The sequence below is a fragment of the Tinamus guttatus genome, unplaced genomic scaffold, assembly GCF_059628265.1.
Source record: "Tinamus guttatus ecotype Peru unplaced genomic scaffold, ASM5962826v1 Tinamus_guttatus_pri_ptg000503l, whole genome shotgun sequence".
Taxonomy (NCBI): domain Eukaryota; kingdom Metazoa; phylum Chordata; class Aves; order Tinamiformes; family Tinamidae; genus Tinamus; species Tinamus guttatus.
This window is the reverse complement of record NW_028289037.1, coordinates 3817512-3835615: the sequence shown is the minus strand read 5'-3', so window position 1 is coordinate 3835615 and position 18104 is coordinate 3817512. Positions and strand designations below refer to the sequence as shown.

Sequence of the window (18104 nt, the reverse complement as noted above, 5' to 3'; positions counted from 1 at the left end):
AGCTCTGGATCCTACAAGTCATTTCAAAATATACCTTGACTTATGAAGTGTTTATTTATCATGCTTAAATTGATACAGATTGTTTGCTACACAGATACAAGAGTAACAGTTTACAGTTGTTAAGTTACAAAAATAGTTATCACTCATTAGTATTTCTATACATATGTTGGGCTATTAAATGCATACTCTGTACAGTGGATGTCAACAGTGGTTGTTTATTTCCTTAAAGGAGAAAAAAAAAAAAGAGAATAAAAAAATGATGGACAGATCCAAAATATTTGCGTACCATTATACACTTGCATGTCTGACACTAAATATCCTTATCCATATAAATATATATATATAAAGTAGTTTTGGTGGCCAAAAGACATACGCTTCCAGGTTGTTAGACCCTTACCACAGCTGATGGAACAGGACAGTAGTAATATCAGGATGTTACTGCCACCTAATGGTCTTCTGGCACTACGTGGCCAAATTTACCTTAATTTTGGAATTTGAGAATTGTTCCAGATAAAATGCATTAAGCTAGGGTTTTTTTGTGTGTGTGCTATCCACTATCTTAAACAAAGCTTCCATTTTAAAGTGCAATAGGTTAGCTACAGAATTGCTACCAAAATTCAAGTGAAAAGAACTATACCAGAAACAAATCCCTTTCAAACATACAATACAACACCAGTATTTGATAGCACATTAAAATTAAGGAGAAATTGCACATAAAATATTCATCATCTCAGAAGAAACCTTAAAAAATATATTATACACAGAAAAGCAAACCAGAAAAGATGACAGTTCAACCCGGCCTAAACAGAATTTGTACTTTCTGATTTACAGTGGATAAGACTTGTCTTTTTGCAAAACCAAGAGAAAAATAAACATGAAATATGGGTCTAACATTATCTATCAATTCACATAGCTTGTTTACAAGCCATATTACCTTTCTGTGCTCCCTTAACATAAGGTTTCCAAGCACCACCACAGAAATCAATTCCAAGCTAAGTATTTCAGAAGAACCCTTAACTGCCTGTATGAAGAGATGGTAAAGCTCAGGCTTTCACATGGTTTGGTTAGTCAGAGGCCAACTGTTTTGCAGGGACAAGCTCACCCAGAGAACTGTGAGCCTTCGATCCTCCTGTACCTGATGTCGGGATTCATCAATAGGACCCTGATTCCTGCGTCTATTTCCCAGGTGAGAGCTCTTGGCCATTCAGCAAGGCTACCACAGACTGATAACATTTAACATTCACTTCCATTAGATTATCTCTGATAAGAGCAGAGATTAAGCATTGTGTTATTCTTCCCATATACATAGAAAAAAAATTCACTCAATAGTCTTGTTTTCAAATTAGTTGATACAACATTTTATGCAACATAAGATCCCTAGATTTAAGCATAGCTTCTGATCAATATACTTGCCAAGCTTCCAAAGGTCAGTTCAAGTGTTGCAATACTGCATAAGAAACTTAAAATCCTGCCTAACACCTGCTCAAGCAGCATTCACCGCTGTCCCCCAAAACACTAAAACATTTCTGCCATTACAGTTACTTTAAATTGTTTATTTCTTTGAAGAAAATTTAACTTTAAACTTTTACAAAATATCTGCCTACAATTGTTCTCCTACAATTAAAGAAAAACTTGAGGTTTAAACATTTAGGTGTAAAGGAAAAAAACAAACAAACAAGAAAACCCCATACTACTTGATGTTTGACTTCAGATATGACAGTTTCTAAACCATAATTCTCTCTCTACCCGTCAATACAAGTGAGAGTTACTTATGTCAGTTGGTTTAATAAGTTTCACTTCTCTGCTTCTTGTCAGCTCCTCACTATTTCCATCTTTAGTTACCTGGCAGACCTTTTCAGACTCTGAGTGTTTCATAAGCCACAGAACTAAACCTAATCTATGCTCCAGGAAGCAGTTTAGAACTGACTCTTCTGATCTACTTTTTCCTTGTGATCATGAGTCACAATAAAGAACATTTAAGTGTCCATATACAAGAATAATTTTTAACACATAATTGCAGTGAGTGAAGTCAACTATCCCAGTACCATAAGTTTTCCAAAGCCATATGCTAACATCCTATCAGAAAAAAATTGACAAAACTAATGGTTTAGAATCCAATATACCAAGACAGATCTTTATGGAAATTCAGAATCAGAGCTCACAGCAGTTGCTAGAAAGAGCTTTTTGCATTTTTTTTTCCTCTTATAAATTGGTCTTTTGTGATCGGTGCCTTTATTTTAAGTTAGGTTCATCTGAAAATATGCTGAAGAGTAAAAAAGATGTATATCTTTGCTGAAGTACTAGAGCATAAAAGATTGATAGTTGTAACAAGTTACTCAGCCTTCGTTTTTATAGTGTTTATTGCTAATTCATTTTATACAGCTTATTTCAAGGAGATGGGCAGCGTAAAAATCTGCAACATCAATTTAAAAATATAATTAGTCTCAACAGTAGCTTCTTCAAACTTCATTTTACTTAACACAGAAATATAGCTCACTTCATTAAAACATTTTGCACCTAACCCTCAAAACAAGTCAGTCTCCAGAAATAAAGGAATTTCAGACCTGAAGTTTATGATCATCATGTTTGGTAAGAGCCCCAGAAATTCTCACTGTGCAAACTACCCTACTGAAATTAGTTCTAAATTCAATTGTCAGTCCCATGGATTACACATCAGCTTTTATTCTTGCAGAAAGAATTGCTTTATCGTCACTTATGTAGCTTTGATGTAAATTGTGAAGGCTCAGGAGATTCAAACAAGTGCTGCCTATGAGTCTGCATGCTAAGCACACACTTCCCAATATATTAATACTGACAAGTAGTTTGGATACAGCATTTTCAGTGTTTTAATATGCTGTGTAGATTTACAATCGAGCTACCAAAACCCATGCTCAAACAGATTCCCACTTAATTCCTGCCTACGCTATCTTTGAGTTTAATAGCTGGAAAGCCTGGAATGACAGTGTCATGGTCTTTACCCATTCATTTTCTACAGTCTTGATTTTTTTCCTTTGTTAGTAATGATTTGGGGGATTGTAGCATTATTTTTCTTTTCTTATTTAAACACAACTTTAAACCCACATTCTCCTTATAACAACCCAGAGGTAGCAGGAAGAAGAGAAGCAAGAAGACGTCAGAGACCACAACTTGCACTTTCAAGTATGCTGTCACCCAGGAGAGCTCTTTTGGCTTTCACAGACCACATCACCTCTAATCAAGTCTAGCAAACAAAAAGGGAGTACTTTGAAACAAAGAACTATTGCCACTGGTGTATTAGTAAGTTTTACACCCAACTACCTCAAAGCAATCTTGTTACTGAAGTAGCAGTACAGCAAGTTTCAAGAGTCAAAAAGAACTGAAATATAAATCTGTGAGTATCTGTTTCTCTAAAATGCTCATTAGTGACACATTTCACCTAAACAGACATATACATACACACAATTACTTTAAACTGATAAACCACACTGTAAGGAAAGGTCCCAATTGAGTTCAAGAATCTGATACTCCCCTTCTCCCTCCTGCCAAACAACTTGACAGAAGTGTCTACACGTAACAGAAAGCAAACAGAAGGGGAAAAACACAATGTTCAGCAAGTACATCTATATACATTTTGTACCGTGTACCTCCTTGCATTCCAAGTGAACAGATCACCAGATTTCCTATGCTTTACATGCGCATACTTTCCCCTTTACAGAGTACCAGTTCTGTTCAAATCATCGCCAGCAGCATCCGCAGCAGTCATTCCACATTAACCAAAAGCTGCTTCTACTGGGGAGGCTGAAGTACATTTAAATATTCTGACTGGCCCAGCAGGTAAGTTGTGTTTCCTCCACAGTCCACATACTGGTATCGCTCTTGGGATATTTGTTCAGAGTGGCCAAAGTAAGATGTGGTCACTGTAACTCTTAAAAAGACAAAAAAAAAACATTTGTTTTTACAAGGTGCTTTAAAATTTTCTATTTTAAAAATTACCATTTTTTAGTTTACCTTTTTTTTTTCCCTTTTTTTTTTTTTTTTTTTTTTTTAGAAGACACAAGCTTTGAAACAAAATAGGTAACATCATCAAAAACAAAGCTTTTAAGTAGCTGTTGCAGTAATATTTTAAACTCAGCACCCAATGGCAACAGTAAAAAACAAACAAATAAACAAACGAAAAAACAAACAAGAAAACCCACACAAACTACCACCACAATACCCGTTTCTATCACCTATAGATCTTGTCCACAACAGACATTTGGCCACCTGAGCAGATTTCTCTACAGAAGGCCAGGTTTACTCATTAACACTTAGCAACAGAAGCTTCCAGAAGCCACATCCAGTTTGTCTACACTCTGCTGCTGTTGCCTGCTGCCCCCATCAAAAACAAACAAGAAATGGCAAAAGGAAAACAAACAAACAAAAATCCAGAGGCTGCCATTGATTAAATCAGTCACGAAAAGGAATCTGGCAAGGGACCTGACACTCATCATGCTTTAGGATCACAAGGGTGTCAGCTATACTTAAATAGTGGCCGATAGGCACGTAAAGACACTCATTTTAGAGTATCTAGAGATTCGAATAATCTCATGCTGCAGCCAGACTACACAGAGGACACTGTGCTAAGGGTCTCACTTGTCCAAGTTTCTTCATGGTACCAGAGTCTGACAAAAATTTATTTACACGGTTCAGTTGCAAGAACTATGAAGCTACCAAACTAGAAAGTTTATTACATATTATCTAGGATATATAGGCTCTAGAATTAAACATCCATATATCTTTAAAACTATATGCTTAAAAATGTTAAAGTTTCCATACTTACTGCATCATCACTACTATGTTATGCACTTTGATAGATAATAAAGTACAGAATTCACTACAAAAAAAGAAAATAGCTGTTAGATTCACACTTTATGCATGATAAGCAAAAAAGAACAAGTAATGTTACCTCAACTGGAAATTCTGCTGTGTATTTACATACTAGAATTGCTAGTGAAAGCAACTTGTTGAAAAACACCTCTCATGACTCTACTTGTCTACATCTACTTTTACATACGCAGTCTTAGAACAGCAACATACACAGCCTTATTAGACTTGCTTGTATTTAATGGTCACCAAAAGTGTACTGTAAACTAATATTCACTCAGTCCTTCAGAAAATATCCAGAAGAAAGTAACCTAAAGAATTGTTTGAAAAAATGTCAATATCACTTCTTTGCCGATAGTGAATTTTGCTATAAAGGCATGGCCATATTTCACTTTGTTACCAAACTCAACTGCAAACCTAGACAAAAGATAAGCATTACGTCAACTTCAGCATCCTTTCGCATAAAAACATGTAATTTCCATCAAAAAGAAGTTTTAAGTGTTATTTTTGCTTCAAAAAATATCAGGAAACCCAGGAAGGCCCTAATTTTTGCACTGATCCACTTCTTTATTAGAGCAAAGTGACCATTAACTGCAGAAAGTTCGAATTCAGAGTTACTGTTTTCTTGTACAATTTGCTAAAAAAGAAATCTTGTTTCTCCAAATGCCACATTTTCTGACATGCAGCTACATACTGTTGGGACACAAAACCTGACCTAAGTGTATGGAATGTGTTCAAATCAACTGCTCTTGATCACCAGTTTATCAGATCCTGAATGAAAGGCACATAAACTGTGTGATAAGAGCATGAGCCACCCCCAACATATGCATGCCACTGCCATTGTGCTTCCCACCAGCAAAACCAAAAATACAGGGAAAAACTTAACACAGGTGATGAGGATTTATGTAAAAATACAAATAAAATGCTATTATAATAAGAGTTGTCTGTCATTACTATAGAGAAGCCCAGCAACACATCTTGAATCTTGTACTGCTAGGAATTAATATTTGGACTATAGTGTGAAATATTCCCAGTTACTGTGGTTTTATCCTGACCACCTGCATCATAAGGTAAAGCCCACGTGGTTCCAACAGCACAGCTTGGCCAACTAGCAGAGATAGGGTACTAGGGTGTCAGCCTGAAGTCCAGATTATCTGGAAATAAAGCCATTTCTATACACCACAAAATATAGCTAGAAAAGCACATTAAACAAAGGCCAACTTCTGCATAGAACGAGCTCTCCAAAAATAAATGAACAGAAATGCCCTGTATGATGCTGGTTTCATCATACAGGTCTGCTGAACCCAGGTCATGGCATACAAGCTCTCCAAGATCTCCTGCACTTGACTCTAGTCAGTTTTTAGGGACATCTCTGCAGTATCCAAATAACTACTTGGTTATGCACAAGTACTTAAACTGGAGAAACAATGAAATTCATACAGTATCATGATCCACTGCACGTCTCAAACCTTAGACCAAACCAGCAACTCCCTCCTATTTAGCTCCAGATATTGTAAATAGCAATGAGGCAGGAGAAAAAACAGAAACAAAAACCCACAAAACTCAACAACAAATAAAAAGCCTTGATAAGAGCAGCTATAAGATAAGAGAGGCTATGTTGGCTAGATATTCAGACTAAAGAAGCTTGCTAACTATCTCTACTTCTACGTTATGAAAACAGTCTTCCAAAACTTGCCATAGAGTGAAAACGGGCAGGAGTCTGTCACAGCAAAGTTAACTACCAACAGGTCAAGGATGCCAACTAGAACCAATGCTTAATATAGCAGAAAATTGGGAAAAAATAAGAAATTACAATACTAAAACAGAATTAAGAATGAGATACCAAAAATTTTAAGTATCTCATAGTTAATGAGTGCTTCTCACAATTACCAGGATCTTACAGCATTTCCCTGTTCAAGGAAGTAGATCTTTAACTGACACAACATCCCGCAGGAATGGATCTCTTATTACCAGTTATCTATGCTTTGTGTCACTTTGCTGAAAGGGAAAGTGCCTTCACATGCCTACAAGTCATCATGCGTTAGGCTACTTTTCCAGTAATGCTCACAACCCCTTTTGCTTTCCTGAAGGAGGTGAAGTCCTCGTTACAAACTCCCAGGCCAGAGAGATGCCAGGTTCCCCACCTCTGCTCCAAGCACCAGCTACCTGCAAGCTCAACCAGCTTGCACACTATTGCCAAGACTGCAGCTCCCAGACTGACCTGCCTAAAACCCCAGCAGTTCAAGCCACAAACGGAGCTTTGGACTGTCTGCATGCCTCTACACATGCAAGTGTACACATACAAGCTGGCAGCTAATTTAATTTGGTACTTAATTTATTCTAGCACTTCAAAGCTGTAAGATTCTCTCTCATGCCAAAGGCGGGTAGCATCCACTGGAACTGCATGCAGATCTTAAGTTTCAATAGTTAATGAACTTTAAATCTGAACTTAAGTCTTACTTTTTTTACTTACATCACCACAACATACCCAGTAAATAATCTGGGAGTCCAAGATTTCCAGAAGTTATGAACAAAACAGCTTAAATAAGGACTGGCTGTATACACTGCTTACCATCATACACAGTCTGAAGAGAAGACATGAATAAGCCAGTTCCCTCTACCATCAGAAAAGTTTAAGAAAGCTGTTAGGTGTATTGCTCTAATGCAATTCTCTACACCCGTCCCCTAATGGAGCTGGTGCTACCACTCAGCAGTAAGTCATCATACAACACTACTTAAACAACTGTGGTTTACCCATTTTTCAGTACTATTAGCTCCTAGCACACAAAATACCACATGGTATCTTTGTGACTGCCTTTTCCAGATCAGATGAAATCAAGTTTTTATTAGCACCACCATTATTTTTAATAAATACAGGCAATATTTAGAGGTCAGCACACTTACAACATGTAGCTCATTTCATCTTGTATGACTGTGGGCACCATATAGTCAATCTAAAAGAAATAAAGAAACACCTGAGTGAATTTAGATACAGACAAGATCAGCACAGACTCAACTGTGAAAGCATACTCTTATTTACCTGTTTCATATCCAGAGGGCCAATGTTGGTGATGTTGTTTAGCCGTGCTTTCCCAATAACTGTTTTTGAAAACTGAACTTGGGCTGTGATGTTTGCCACTTCAACTGAATAATAATTGTTGTTTGTTATATTTAGCGTGTTCTAAAAAACAAACAAACAAAAAACAAAAACAAAACAAAAGTAATGCTTTAAGAAGTATCCATCCCATGTATCCTAGCATGCATATTTTTGAAAATTCAGTGTAATTCCTAAAATTACATTATACAAGTATATTTTCTAGCCTTCTAGGAGTTTTTTTTTTTTTTTTTTTTAAAAAAGCTTGGGTGGCAGAGAGGGCAAAGGGTAGGAAAGAAGAAGGTTTGAGAAGGAAACAGACTAAACACATTTTAAAAGTGAAAGGATGAAAGGATGCTTGACCAGCTATCTCTTGAGACTGCAATAACTCAGGTTTTAGACATTTTTGCATTTTCTACCAGCCACCATAATAGTTCAGACTGTGTGACCCAGTATTTTGTCTTCAATGGGTGGTGGCAAGTAGAAGTACATGAAAGGGCTAGAATTAAGCATGCAAAGTATATAAAGATGCAAATCCTGTTTAGCTCCCCACAAGCACTCTGCCAACTTCTGTATTATTTCTAACAGAGAAGACTCCAACCCAACTTGTATGCAACTTGTCTGCTGCAGGGGTGCAGCTCAGACAACTGCTTCTCCAGTCTCGCCTTGAACCTGATTAAGCTTTCTGCACTAACAATATTCTTTTGCATGGAGCTCTATATGTTTCTCATCCGCTGCATGAAAAAAAAGAAGTTGTGGCTTCTTGTTCACCTTTCCCCCCAGCAGTAACCACAGGAGGCAGGAACCAGACCACTTTACTTCATGCCATTCAAAGTTACTAGGACTAGTTACTTAGCACTGCAAAATTATCACCTCACCACTTATCCCCTTTCATAGGCTTGTTTGTGAATATGTTGAACAGCCCAGACTTGTACAATTTCACTGGGGACCCTTCTCCAACTGTGAGTAGTGATCATTTCCTCATATCCTTGATTATTCTTTTCATTCCTCTTTTGCCATGGTGGCTTTGTTATCTTTAAGGGCATTAATAATGAACTCTGTCAAAAGTTATTTTTCTGAAGCAGCAATCTGTTTTTCTTTTCTTTCTTTCTTTTTCTTTTTTTTTTTTTTTTTTAAAACAAACAAACAAACAAAAACCCCAAAAAACAATTATCTTATTCCCCAAATAAGGCAAAAAACTCCAAATCACTTTTCCACTTATGATGCAACAGGAGCCTACAGCTACATCTCCATCAGCTGTACACAAAAGCAGCAGCCACAGCAAATCCAGTTACAATGACCAGTTTGAAAAATGTATCTGCCTAACTATCTTAACACAATTAAGCTCAACAGCCCCAACTTTCTACCCGCACACGTCCCAAGAGATATTACTAAACCACTTTATCCATTATAAACATGCAAACAGGTATATAATCTTACCGTAATATTAAGATATATCACACGTCTACTTTGCTCATAAGTGACATATACCGACTTCACGCCAATGTATTCGACGTCAATTGAGCGAGGAAACAAGAAAAACACAGCCAGCCCAGAAAGCAGCAAACATACAATCACAGAAGCAGTCACATAGAGTTTTCTGGGAGAAAAAAAAAAGTACATTTTATAGTCCAAATGTATAGTCCAAAATGCATTAAACAAGAACAAGCATGTTGTTTTCTTTGTTAGTGACAATAAGCATAACTAGTCACTGAACTGCACCAGTCTATTCCAGTTGAACATGCAACTATCCTAACACTCACAACCTGTTGAGGAAAAGGCAGGGAGGGGAGGAGTGCTTTAAGCCCTAAGCACTTCTTTTATATTTTTGTTTTTACAGACCTCTTATCATTCAACATGATTCTTAAGCAGAATCCAAAACAAAACCAGAAAGAATTAAGTTTTATTCCATGCCTCTGACAGTATTCTCTCTCATGTAATCCTCCTGCCCCCGCCCCGGAAAGAATTAACAAATTGCTTTAACCTCTGCTAAGGACGAGCCAAGTCACAATTAACCTTCTGTAAGTAAAAGGGAAAGTCGTGTATGAAGGCTCCACCACAGCTCCAGCTTTACTCAAAATTAGGAACAGTAAGGGAATAATTTTTCAAATTGGCATATTATTCCTGGATCATAAATCTAATGTATAACATTTTTGTTCCCTCCCTGCCCCCCACCTTATTTCCATAGATACTAGAGCAAAATCTAAACATTCAGAGCCAAAACATTTTGCCAAAACCAACAATGATATGTTTCAGCACTGTAGTAGTGGTCCAAGGAAGTTATTGCTTTATTGAGATATAAATTTGACAACAAAGATGTACCTGCTTAAATCAATTAAGACTGAAAACAAATTCCACAATTATTGTAGATATTTAGATAAATATGGAGAGATCATACAAAATTGGTAGCTTCAGACTTCTTATGTATTAAATACCTGTGCCTGCCTACTTCATAACTCAAGAGTTAAAAGCTAAGACCAATATTTTTCAGCAGGGTTCTTTATATCGAATAATATAAGAAAACATTTCAGTGATTTTTCTTTCTTTAAACACACCCCTATCTTCTTAAGTTGATATGTTTTAACTAGAAGAGAGGAATTAAGTAGCTTCACGTAACGCAAGCAGCCATTAACTTACGTTCTTCTTGGCCTCAGTCTCTGATCACTGTATGGAATTAAAGCTACAAGCTGATTTTCTTGTCCTAGAAACAAAAACACTTCTTTTTTCAGAATGTAAATACACCAAAAAAATATTGTTACTTCAAACAAGAAACTACCAATTCAAAACATTTCCATTTCTCATTATAACTTATGAGCAACATGCATTTTTAATAGTGCAAGGTTGTTAATAAATTACATTTGTTTAAATATTACACCTAAAAATCCTCCAGTTGAAGAAATAAGCTTGTGAGGTTATTATGAGCTTTTTGAGAAATCCCAATACCACAGCATTTTAACTATCATCACTATCATTACGTGAACCTTGCCATTATAATAATCAAGTATTTCAAATTAGCAAGCAAATAAGACATAGACTTATTTGTCTATAGTCTTTCAACCAAGATATTTAATTGAATGTTTTCCCCTCCACACACACTGCAAAGTTTCTGAATTTGGCAGAGGCACTCAGATGACACTGTAGTTTAACAGCCTAGATACAAAGTCTATTCTCATCTCATGGTTGCCACTGTTAAAGTACCCAGTGTGCCCTGCCCCTTATTCCTAGAAGCGGCAGAATTATTTGAGGCTGAATTGCAGACTACAGCAAATCCTACTGCCACTGATACACATGCAAAGGGACAGTGTGTGTCTCCCTACCTCACATTTAACTGAAGTGGTTCAGCTAAAAAAAAAAAAAAGCCACAGGCTGATGGGAAAAAGAGAAGCTACAGGCAGCATCACTACCCAAAAGTTCCTTCTAAGTCAGTGCTACCTGGTGTATTAATATGCTAAAGGAAATATCACTTCAAAAAAGGGCTTATTAAAAATTATTTTCAGTAGTACACTCACTAAGTAGTATACGTACTACATGCATAGAAATACAAATAAGAACTTAAACAGCACACAGCTTGACTTGCGCTACTCTAATGAATAAATCTAAAATAGTGTCTGACTATTAAGAGAATTTTTTTTTCTCCCTTTGCCACTTTCCTCCATTCCTACCCTCCCCACAAAAAGTAGAGTTACTGCAGAAAAGACTTGGCAAGGAAGCAGTGACCTCTTACTGCTCTTCCTAAGACACTGAAACCAAAACCAAGTAAAATCCTAACGTAGAGAAATCGGTTCATTTTCCCAAGCTACAGTCCAATATCAGTTCCAAAACCCTTTATAACTAAGGTAGACAAGTCGACTTTCGGGTACCTCAGCAACCGACCAATCAAGTTTCCCGTTCTCCCTTTGAAACAAACAGGATCTTGAAGAGTACACAAAGACATGACACTCATCTTGCAACTTAGAAGGGCTGAGTCTTGCCAAATGAGAACTTGAAGTAACAATGCCTTAAAGCTACAGCCTTAAACTAAAAATATGCATTATTATTATTAGGGTTTATTTTTCAGTACATTTCCTTAAATGCCAGGAAACTTTGACAACTATAACTTTTGTTTAAAACAAAGCTGTACTGATTTTTTTTTTTTTTATTAAAAAAAGCCAACAACAAAAAGAGAATTTTCCCCATGACAGCTAAAAATCTTCCCACTGCAGGAGAATTTTCAGTTGTATTTTCCAAGCAAAGTTTTCTGGAGCTTGGTGCTCAATATATGGCTTTAAACAAGAGATTCTCCTCCCAGCATGAACAATATCCAGCATTATTTTCAGAACGACAACTTTAAAAACTTTAATTGGTATATTACTTCCATTAGCCATAAGTCTTTTCTCTCCTCTCACCCCAGCAATACCTAAAATTCTCTCTATATTTGCAGCCATTTCTGCAAATGGTTTAAAACTGGGAATTCAAAGAGATGTATTATGAAGTCTCAAAAATAAAGGCTTTCAAACTCAATCTGGGAGAACTAGTGTTAATGCTACATAACCCTGAGATGAATAGAATGCTGGAACAGCAATTTTATGTTGATTACAGTGTAATCATAACAAAATACTTAGTGCTAAAGTCAAGAAGGTAAAGAAACACTTTGACTCTACTAGCAGAGGCATCTGTTAATATTATAGTTACAACTACAAGGAGTTAAGAGAATTTTATGAGGGTGTGTGTGTGTGTGTATATATATATACACACACACATTTTGAATGTATATATATTCAGGAGAGAAAATAAAGCAGCTTACCACGGGGAATTCTTCCTGTTCCTTGACAAGTAGGGCAGGTTACACTGTCTCTCCCTGTAAATTCCACATATGGGAACTGTGACACATCTCCGCAGCGCCCGTCCTCACTGTGGGATTCCGAGTGAACTAAGCCATTCCTCATGTTATCAGATCCGGCATCTCCATTGTAGCCGTCCTCCTTACACGTGTGCATAGGCAGGTGGGAAAGGGACTTTCCCATGGCTAAAACAGAAGTCAGAAGAAAGTTTTTATGGAGAAGAATTCAGACACGGTGTGCGATTACTCGGACAAGACTCCTACGGCCTTGCATCCTTCCTGTTCAGATGCCTTATGTTTTGCAAAGTTTTAAGGTTTAGACCTTAAAGGTTTAAATCTAAAACAGATTAGGGGAGGCCTCTAACAGATCATAGTAAAAGTGCTGTTAAAAGGATGCAACTCTAGCACTGTGTTTCTTAAAGAGATGATTATACCACACAAACTTTCAGAAAATATGTTGATCTCTGTAGAAAAGTGCAAGATGTACTAGCTCTGGAAAACAAGTCCACAATTTTCACTGGATCCTACATACACTACAGATCCTAATACATTTTTTAGGCTAAGCTTGTTTATCCAAACACATATTTGTTGAGCAGCTTGTCATGTGCAAGCTAAAAGTATGATATTTAAATAGATCCTTTACTTCATCCCTAGAGACGGTTAATTTACAGTAAACAGGGGGAAAAAAATAAAAATAAAAAGATGCCTGCAATATGTAGCATTACTGTTTGTAAACAGAGCAGAAGCAGTTTTTTTTTCCTCTTTATTAAAACAGCTCTTAGGCCATGTCAGTGAAACTACCTTGAATCACAGAACTCCTGAAAATAAAATAACAAAGAGATCCAAGTAGTAACTTTTCCAGATTTCCAGAAACAAGAGCCAGTATTTCAAATCAATCTAGACAGAACAGAAAGATGGCAATAGAACAGGAGAACAACACTGATCCAATATAGTGCAAAAAAGGGTAGGTGGATGTAGATGAGGAAAAATAAATTACCAAATGGCTGCATCAGTTGAAACAATCACACAGCACTTTATTCATTTCTGTAAATATTTTCATAGCCAAGTTTTGGTCAAAACACTTGTGAGAAGGAAAATTACATGTATATTTGTACTGCTACAGCCATTTTGAAACTCTCCAAGTTTGGGAGCCATTCAGCAGCAAAAACACAACACGAACCTGCTCTTAGCTAAAAGCATCAAGCATAACACATCTAACAGGTTCTCTAAGCAATTGGTAAAAACCATTATCTGCTGAAACACCATCACACAGACCATCTAAATAAGCAGTAATATTGTACCTATACAGGCCCTCTGTGGTTAGTTTTACAGTTAGTTTTACCAGAGACAAAAGAGCAGACAAACTTTTGTGCCCTTTTAAAAAGTTATTTGGTTGTTTGTTTTGGGGCTTTTTTTTTTTAAGCAGAAACTAGGCTTTCTAAACAGCTGCTACCAATTAGACCACACATATTTTCTGCTTTCTGTTATTCTCCGTGTAGCTGTAATACAGCCTTTAAGCTACAGACCTCAAATATTACAGCTTAGGCAACAGCTGCCAGAGTTACAGGCTGAGCATGAGGACCAGCCCCTGCTCCTTCTGGGCATCCATGGCACTTAGCCGGCCTGCTCTGCCGATGGCACACTCGGGCTACACCTACGTTAACAAGTAAACATGGAAAACACAAGCACACTGCAGAAATAAATAGTTGTGAGGAGTCAACACCATGTAACACAAATTTGTGGATGTCATTTTGTGCTAGCTACTAACTGAACAGCCTGTAGCAACCAAGGAGCACATTCTGGTTTGAGTTTCCTCCAAATACAGCTCAGACACTCCCAGAACACAACAGGATATAAACCAAAAGGCAGCAAGTGAGGACAAGTGGGCCCCTGGCTTGAAGCATTACTGCAGGTAGAGCCCCCAGTGCCAGCTGTACTTGGGTCCCAGTAATTAGGGCTAATTATCCACCCTCTCCTGCCAGAGTGACTTAAGACATGCACATCTCTGCTTACAGATGAGGAAACGCTGGTAACAAGCTTAAAAAAGTCTCTCTCTCCAACCCAGTGCACAAAGAAAAGACAAACAAACAAACAGCTCAGCCCTTATCACAGCTGACCAAAGTTCAGGAACACCTTGCTCTTTTGTCTGGGGTTGTCATGCTGGACACCAACACTTTGGAAAAAGTGCCACTTGTTAATTTAACAACCCCTCTGCCCTGGGCTTTGGTGGAGTCTCACCCACAGCTAAGGCGCAAGCTTCATCCGCTTCACCTTGCCTCGAGCACCCTCGAGCCCAGAGCCTTTCGGGCAGAGCCTGGTGCCCCAAAACACACTGGGAAAAGGCGCTTTTGAGTCTGGTGCCACAAGGCAGCTGCAGCGTTTCCCGGCGATAAGGAGGCAGCAAAAGCAACACACCCTGAGCACAGCCACATCCCGACTGTGAAAAACACGTTACGTTTGCAAAGTCAGTGAAATTTCAGAGTTAAAATAAACTGCTGCAACTTCTCGAAAGGAAAGGCCAGGGTGGCACTCGACTACTTGAAAGCGCCTATAAAGTTGAGTTTAGAAGGGTATTTCTTCTCCAAAATAACATGAGAAGTTTTTATTACGGCTGGTGTTTCCCCGGCGTGACGATCACCTGCTCTATCAGCTGCGCATTAGTCACCGCACCGCAAGTCACCGCAAGCTGCTCCGGAGCGGAGGGCGCAGGAAGAGCCGGCTGCTCCCTCTCCTGGTACCCCTACCGGGCCATCCCTCAACCGGTGCCTCCACAACCGACAAAACCGCGGATTTGGGGGTTTCTTTTCCCCTCTAAAAAAATCCCGGCCTGTAGAGCCCCAGCAGCCGTGCCGAGAACATGGCGAGGCGCCGCCGCGCACACAGGGCCGGCCCGGGCCGCGCCGCCCCCTCCGCGCTCCGCGGCGGCCGCTCCGCGGGGCCCCGCGCAGGCCGCGACCCCCCGCGCCGCACGGGGCCGCACGGGGCCGCACGACGGCGCCCCGGCCCCGCCAGGCCTCAGCGCGGGCCCCGGCGCGGTGCGGCGCGGCCCCGCTCCCCCAGGCCGCCCCCCGCTCCGCAGGGCCCCGCACCTGCGGCTGCTCGCGGGGGAAGCGCAGCGAGCGCGGGCGGACAGCGAGGCCGGAAGCTCCCGGGAGCGATGCAGCGGCCCCGGCGCCTCAAGCTGGGATGGCGGCGCGCGCAGGCGCGGGGGCGGCGCCGCGCGGGCCTCTCCCCCTCATGGCGGCGCGGCCGGGGGCGCCTGCTCGGCCTGGCGGCGCCGCTCGCTGCCGCCGTCCCTGTCCCGGCCCGCGCCCCGGTCCTGTCCTTGTCCCTGCCCGCAGCCGCGGAGCCGCCGTGCCCGGGTGCCGCAGGGGTTAACGCTGCGACGAAGTTGGAAGTGATCCAAAACTAAGGATGGAGAAAAAGAACGTTAAAGAGGGTAGTAAAGGGTGAGGTAAGGGGGTGGAAATGGACAGCGCAAAATGGATTTTCTTCAAGATCTCCTGTGCCCGTACTCAGTGTTGCCTGAATCGCAGGCGCGAGCTTGGGGGGTTCTTTCCACATCTCGGATTTCTCGAGGGTTTTTGAATAGGTGTGGGGCTGATGGCAGTGCTGACAGCGTCCCCGGCACGTCGCTCTGCGTCCAGGAAGCCATAAGCAAAAAAAACAAGCTTTCCCTTCCACAAGCATGCGCTCAGAGAGAAAGGTCTGCAAAACATCGCCGCCTGCACCAATGCCAGACCATTTCTTCCCAATGTCTTTAGAATTTGCTGGTGTTTCCTGGCAATATAAGAGGGTTGGTCTCATTCTTCAGCTCAAATGAAGGAGAGGCCTTTGTGCTAGTTGGCAGTGAAGAAAGGAACTAAACCCAGCTATCCAGCTGGACAAGGTGAAGCTCCTGATGGTGGTGGGAAGCTCTGGTTCTAGAGCTGGGCTGCAGCTTCCTCCTGCAGACCCGAGTCTCTGATCCACCACCACCGTGGTTCCTCAGGAGCCCCGATGAAGCTCTGTGTGCAGCAGGACTGACCACGCACTCTGTGAGCTCCTTACCGCAGAGCAGCCGCTAGCTGGTCAGCATCTTTACCTGTACGGAGGTAAAACTTGCTTGTTTTAGAGTACAAGCAAGTGCCAGACGAGGTCAGCTTGGCCGGCTGACATGCCGCTATTGGTTTGAGCTTCCAGCTGTCCAAACAGAAAGTTAGAACACAAGATCTTTGCCTTTTAAGAAGTTTTAAATAGCAAGGACAACTGGGTACCTGAATCAGCACCAGGTAGCAGGAAAAATGCAAAATAAATAAATAAATAAAATTTTAAAAGACTAATAAAAAGGTTTTTGGAACAGTTCTGGAAAATCAAGCTGAATTCTGCCACCTCCAAGTTACTCAGTAACCAAGTTATTTTGACATTCTTTCAATATAAGGTTATTAAGAAAAAATAGACCTAGCAAATCTGAATTTGCACAAAGAGCGTAATCAAATGAGAAGTTTACGCTTTTGAATGCTCCAGTTTTTATTGAACACTTGAGGCCTCCATACAAGACGCTACGTGATCCAAGACCTTATGTGATTACCTGTGAGATTGTTTCTCCTGTTTGCAACAGGTTTAAATCAGCATAAGCTTTCAAGGCAGTTCTCTTTCATTGTAATTGACAGAAATTGTTTCTTATTAAAGACTTTGCAGTATATGCTATAGCTTTTCCATTTGTGGCTTTGATACAGCAGAAAGCAATTTTTTTCTCTATTTTTTTTTCCCAAACTGTCAAGAATATGTAAAGGGATACATCTCTGGCTATGTCTTTGCCTTCTGTCATTTTTATTTTTATTTTTATTTTTATTTTTATTTTTATTTTTATTTTTATTTTTATTTTTATTTTTATTTTTATTTTTATTTACAATGAACATGTTGATATTTCAGTGAGAGGAATGCAAACAATAGAACGATCTTGCTTACCATTCCTTTCCATTAAGTGTCCTAAGCAAATCCGTAGTTACCTAAGTTTATTTGCCTCAGGCTAAAGAAATGCAGTGAAAACTGAGAATTAGCAATAATATGAAGGTCCTGTAAAGTGTCACACCCTCTATGGAGGCTGGAAAGCATGAAAAATATGCATTACACTGATAACAAAATGTACACATAAAGCACATTTAAAGCTCTTAAAATGGGATGTGCTACTTAAGAGTGTTACTGAACTGGTCAACTGAGCTTGGACTACCTGTATTTGACAGTAAGGAAGTCCAGATTGCCCAAAGTCCAATATTGCCAGCTCATGATCTGAATAGATGGTGTTAATAATGACTGGCTCTGGACTGCATGCTCAGACATGGGGAAAGTAGTTAATCCGTTAAGGAA

General features: G+C 39.6%; 1 protein-coding gene across 1 annotated transcript; it reads right to left on the bottom strand.

Annotated features, from left to right (window-relative positions):
* Positions 1–3414: 3414 nt before the first annotated feature.
* TMEM106B (transmembrane protein 106B) lies at positions 3415–15856 on the bottom strand. The gene is made up of 8 exons (XM_088533512.1): positions 15845–15856; positions 12720–12941; positions 10574–10637; positions 9377–9536; positions 7883–8023; positions 7747–7796; positions 4799–4852; positions 3415–3904 (listed from the first exon to the last, which is right to left on the bottom strand). Exons 2-8 carry the CDS (start codon positions 12937–12939, stop codon positions 3766–3768), a joined length of 828 nt encoding a protein of 275 aa, XP_088389638.1. The 5' UTR covers positions 12940–12941; positions 15845–15856; the 3' UTR covers positions 3415–3765.
* Between the last annotated feature and the right edge of the window lie 2248 nt (positions 15857–18104).

Coding starts and splice junctions, on each gene's coding strand:
- TMEM106B (XM_088533512.1), bottom strand. CDS start 12,939: ATGGGAAAGTCCCTTTCCCACCTGCCTATGCACACGTGTAAGGAGGAC. Junction 9,537..10,573: donor AGACTGAGGCCAAGAAGAAC/GTAAGTTAATGG, acceptor TTTTTCTCCCAG/AAAACTCTATGTGACTGCTT. Junction 8,024..9,376: donor TGATATATCTTAATATTACG/GTAAGATTATAT, acceptor TTTGTTTTTTAG/AACACGCTAAATATAACAAA.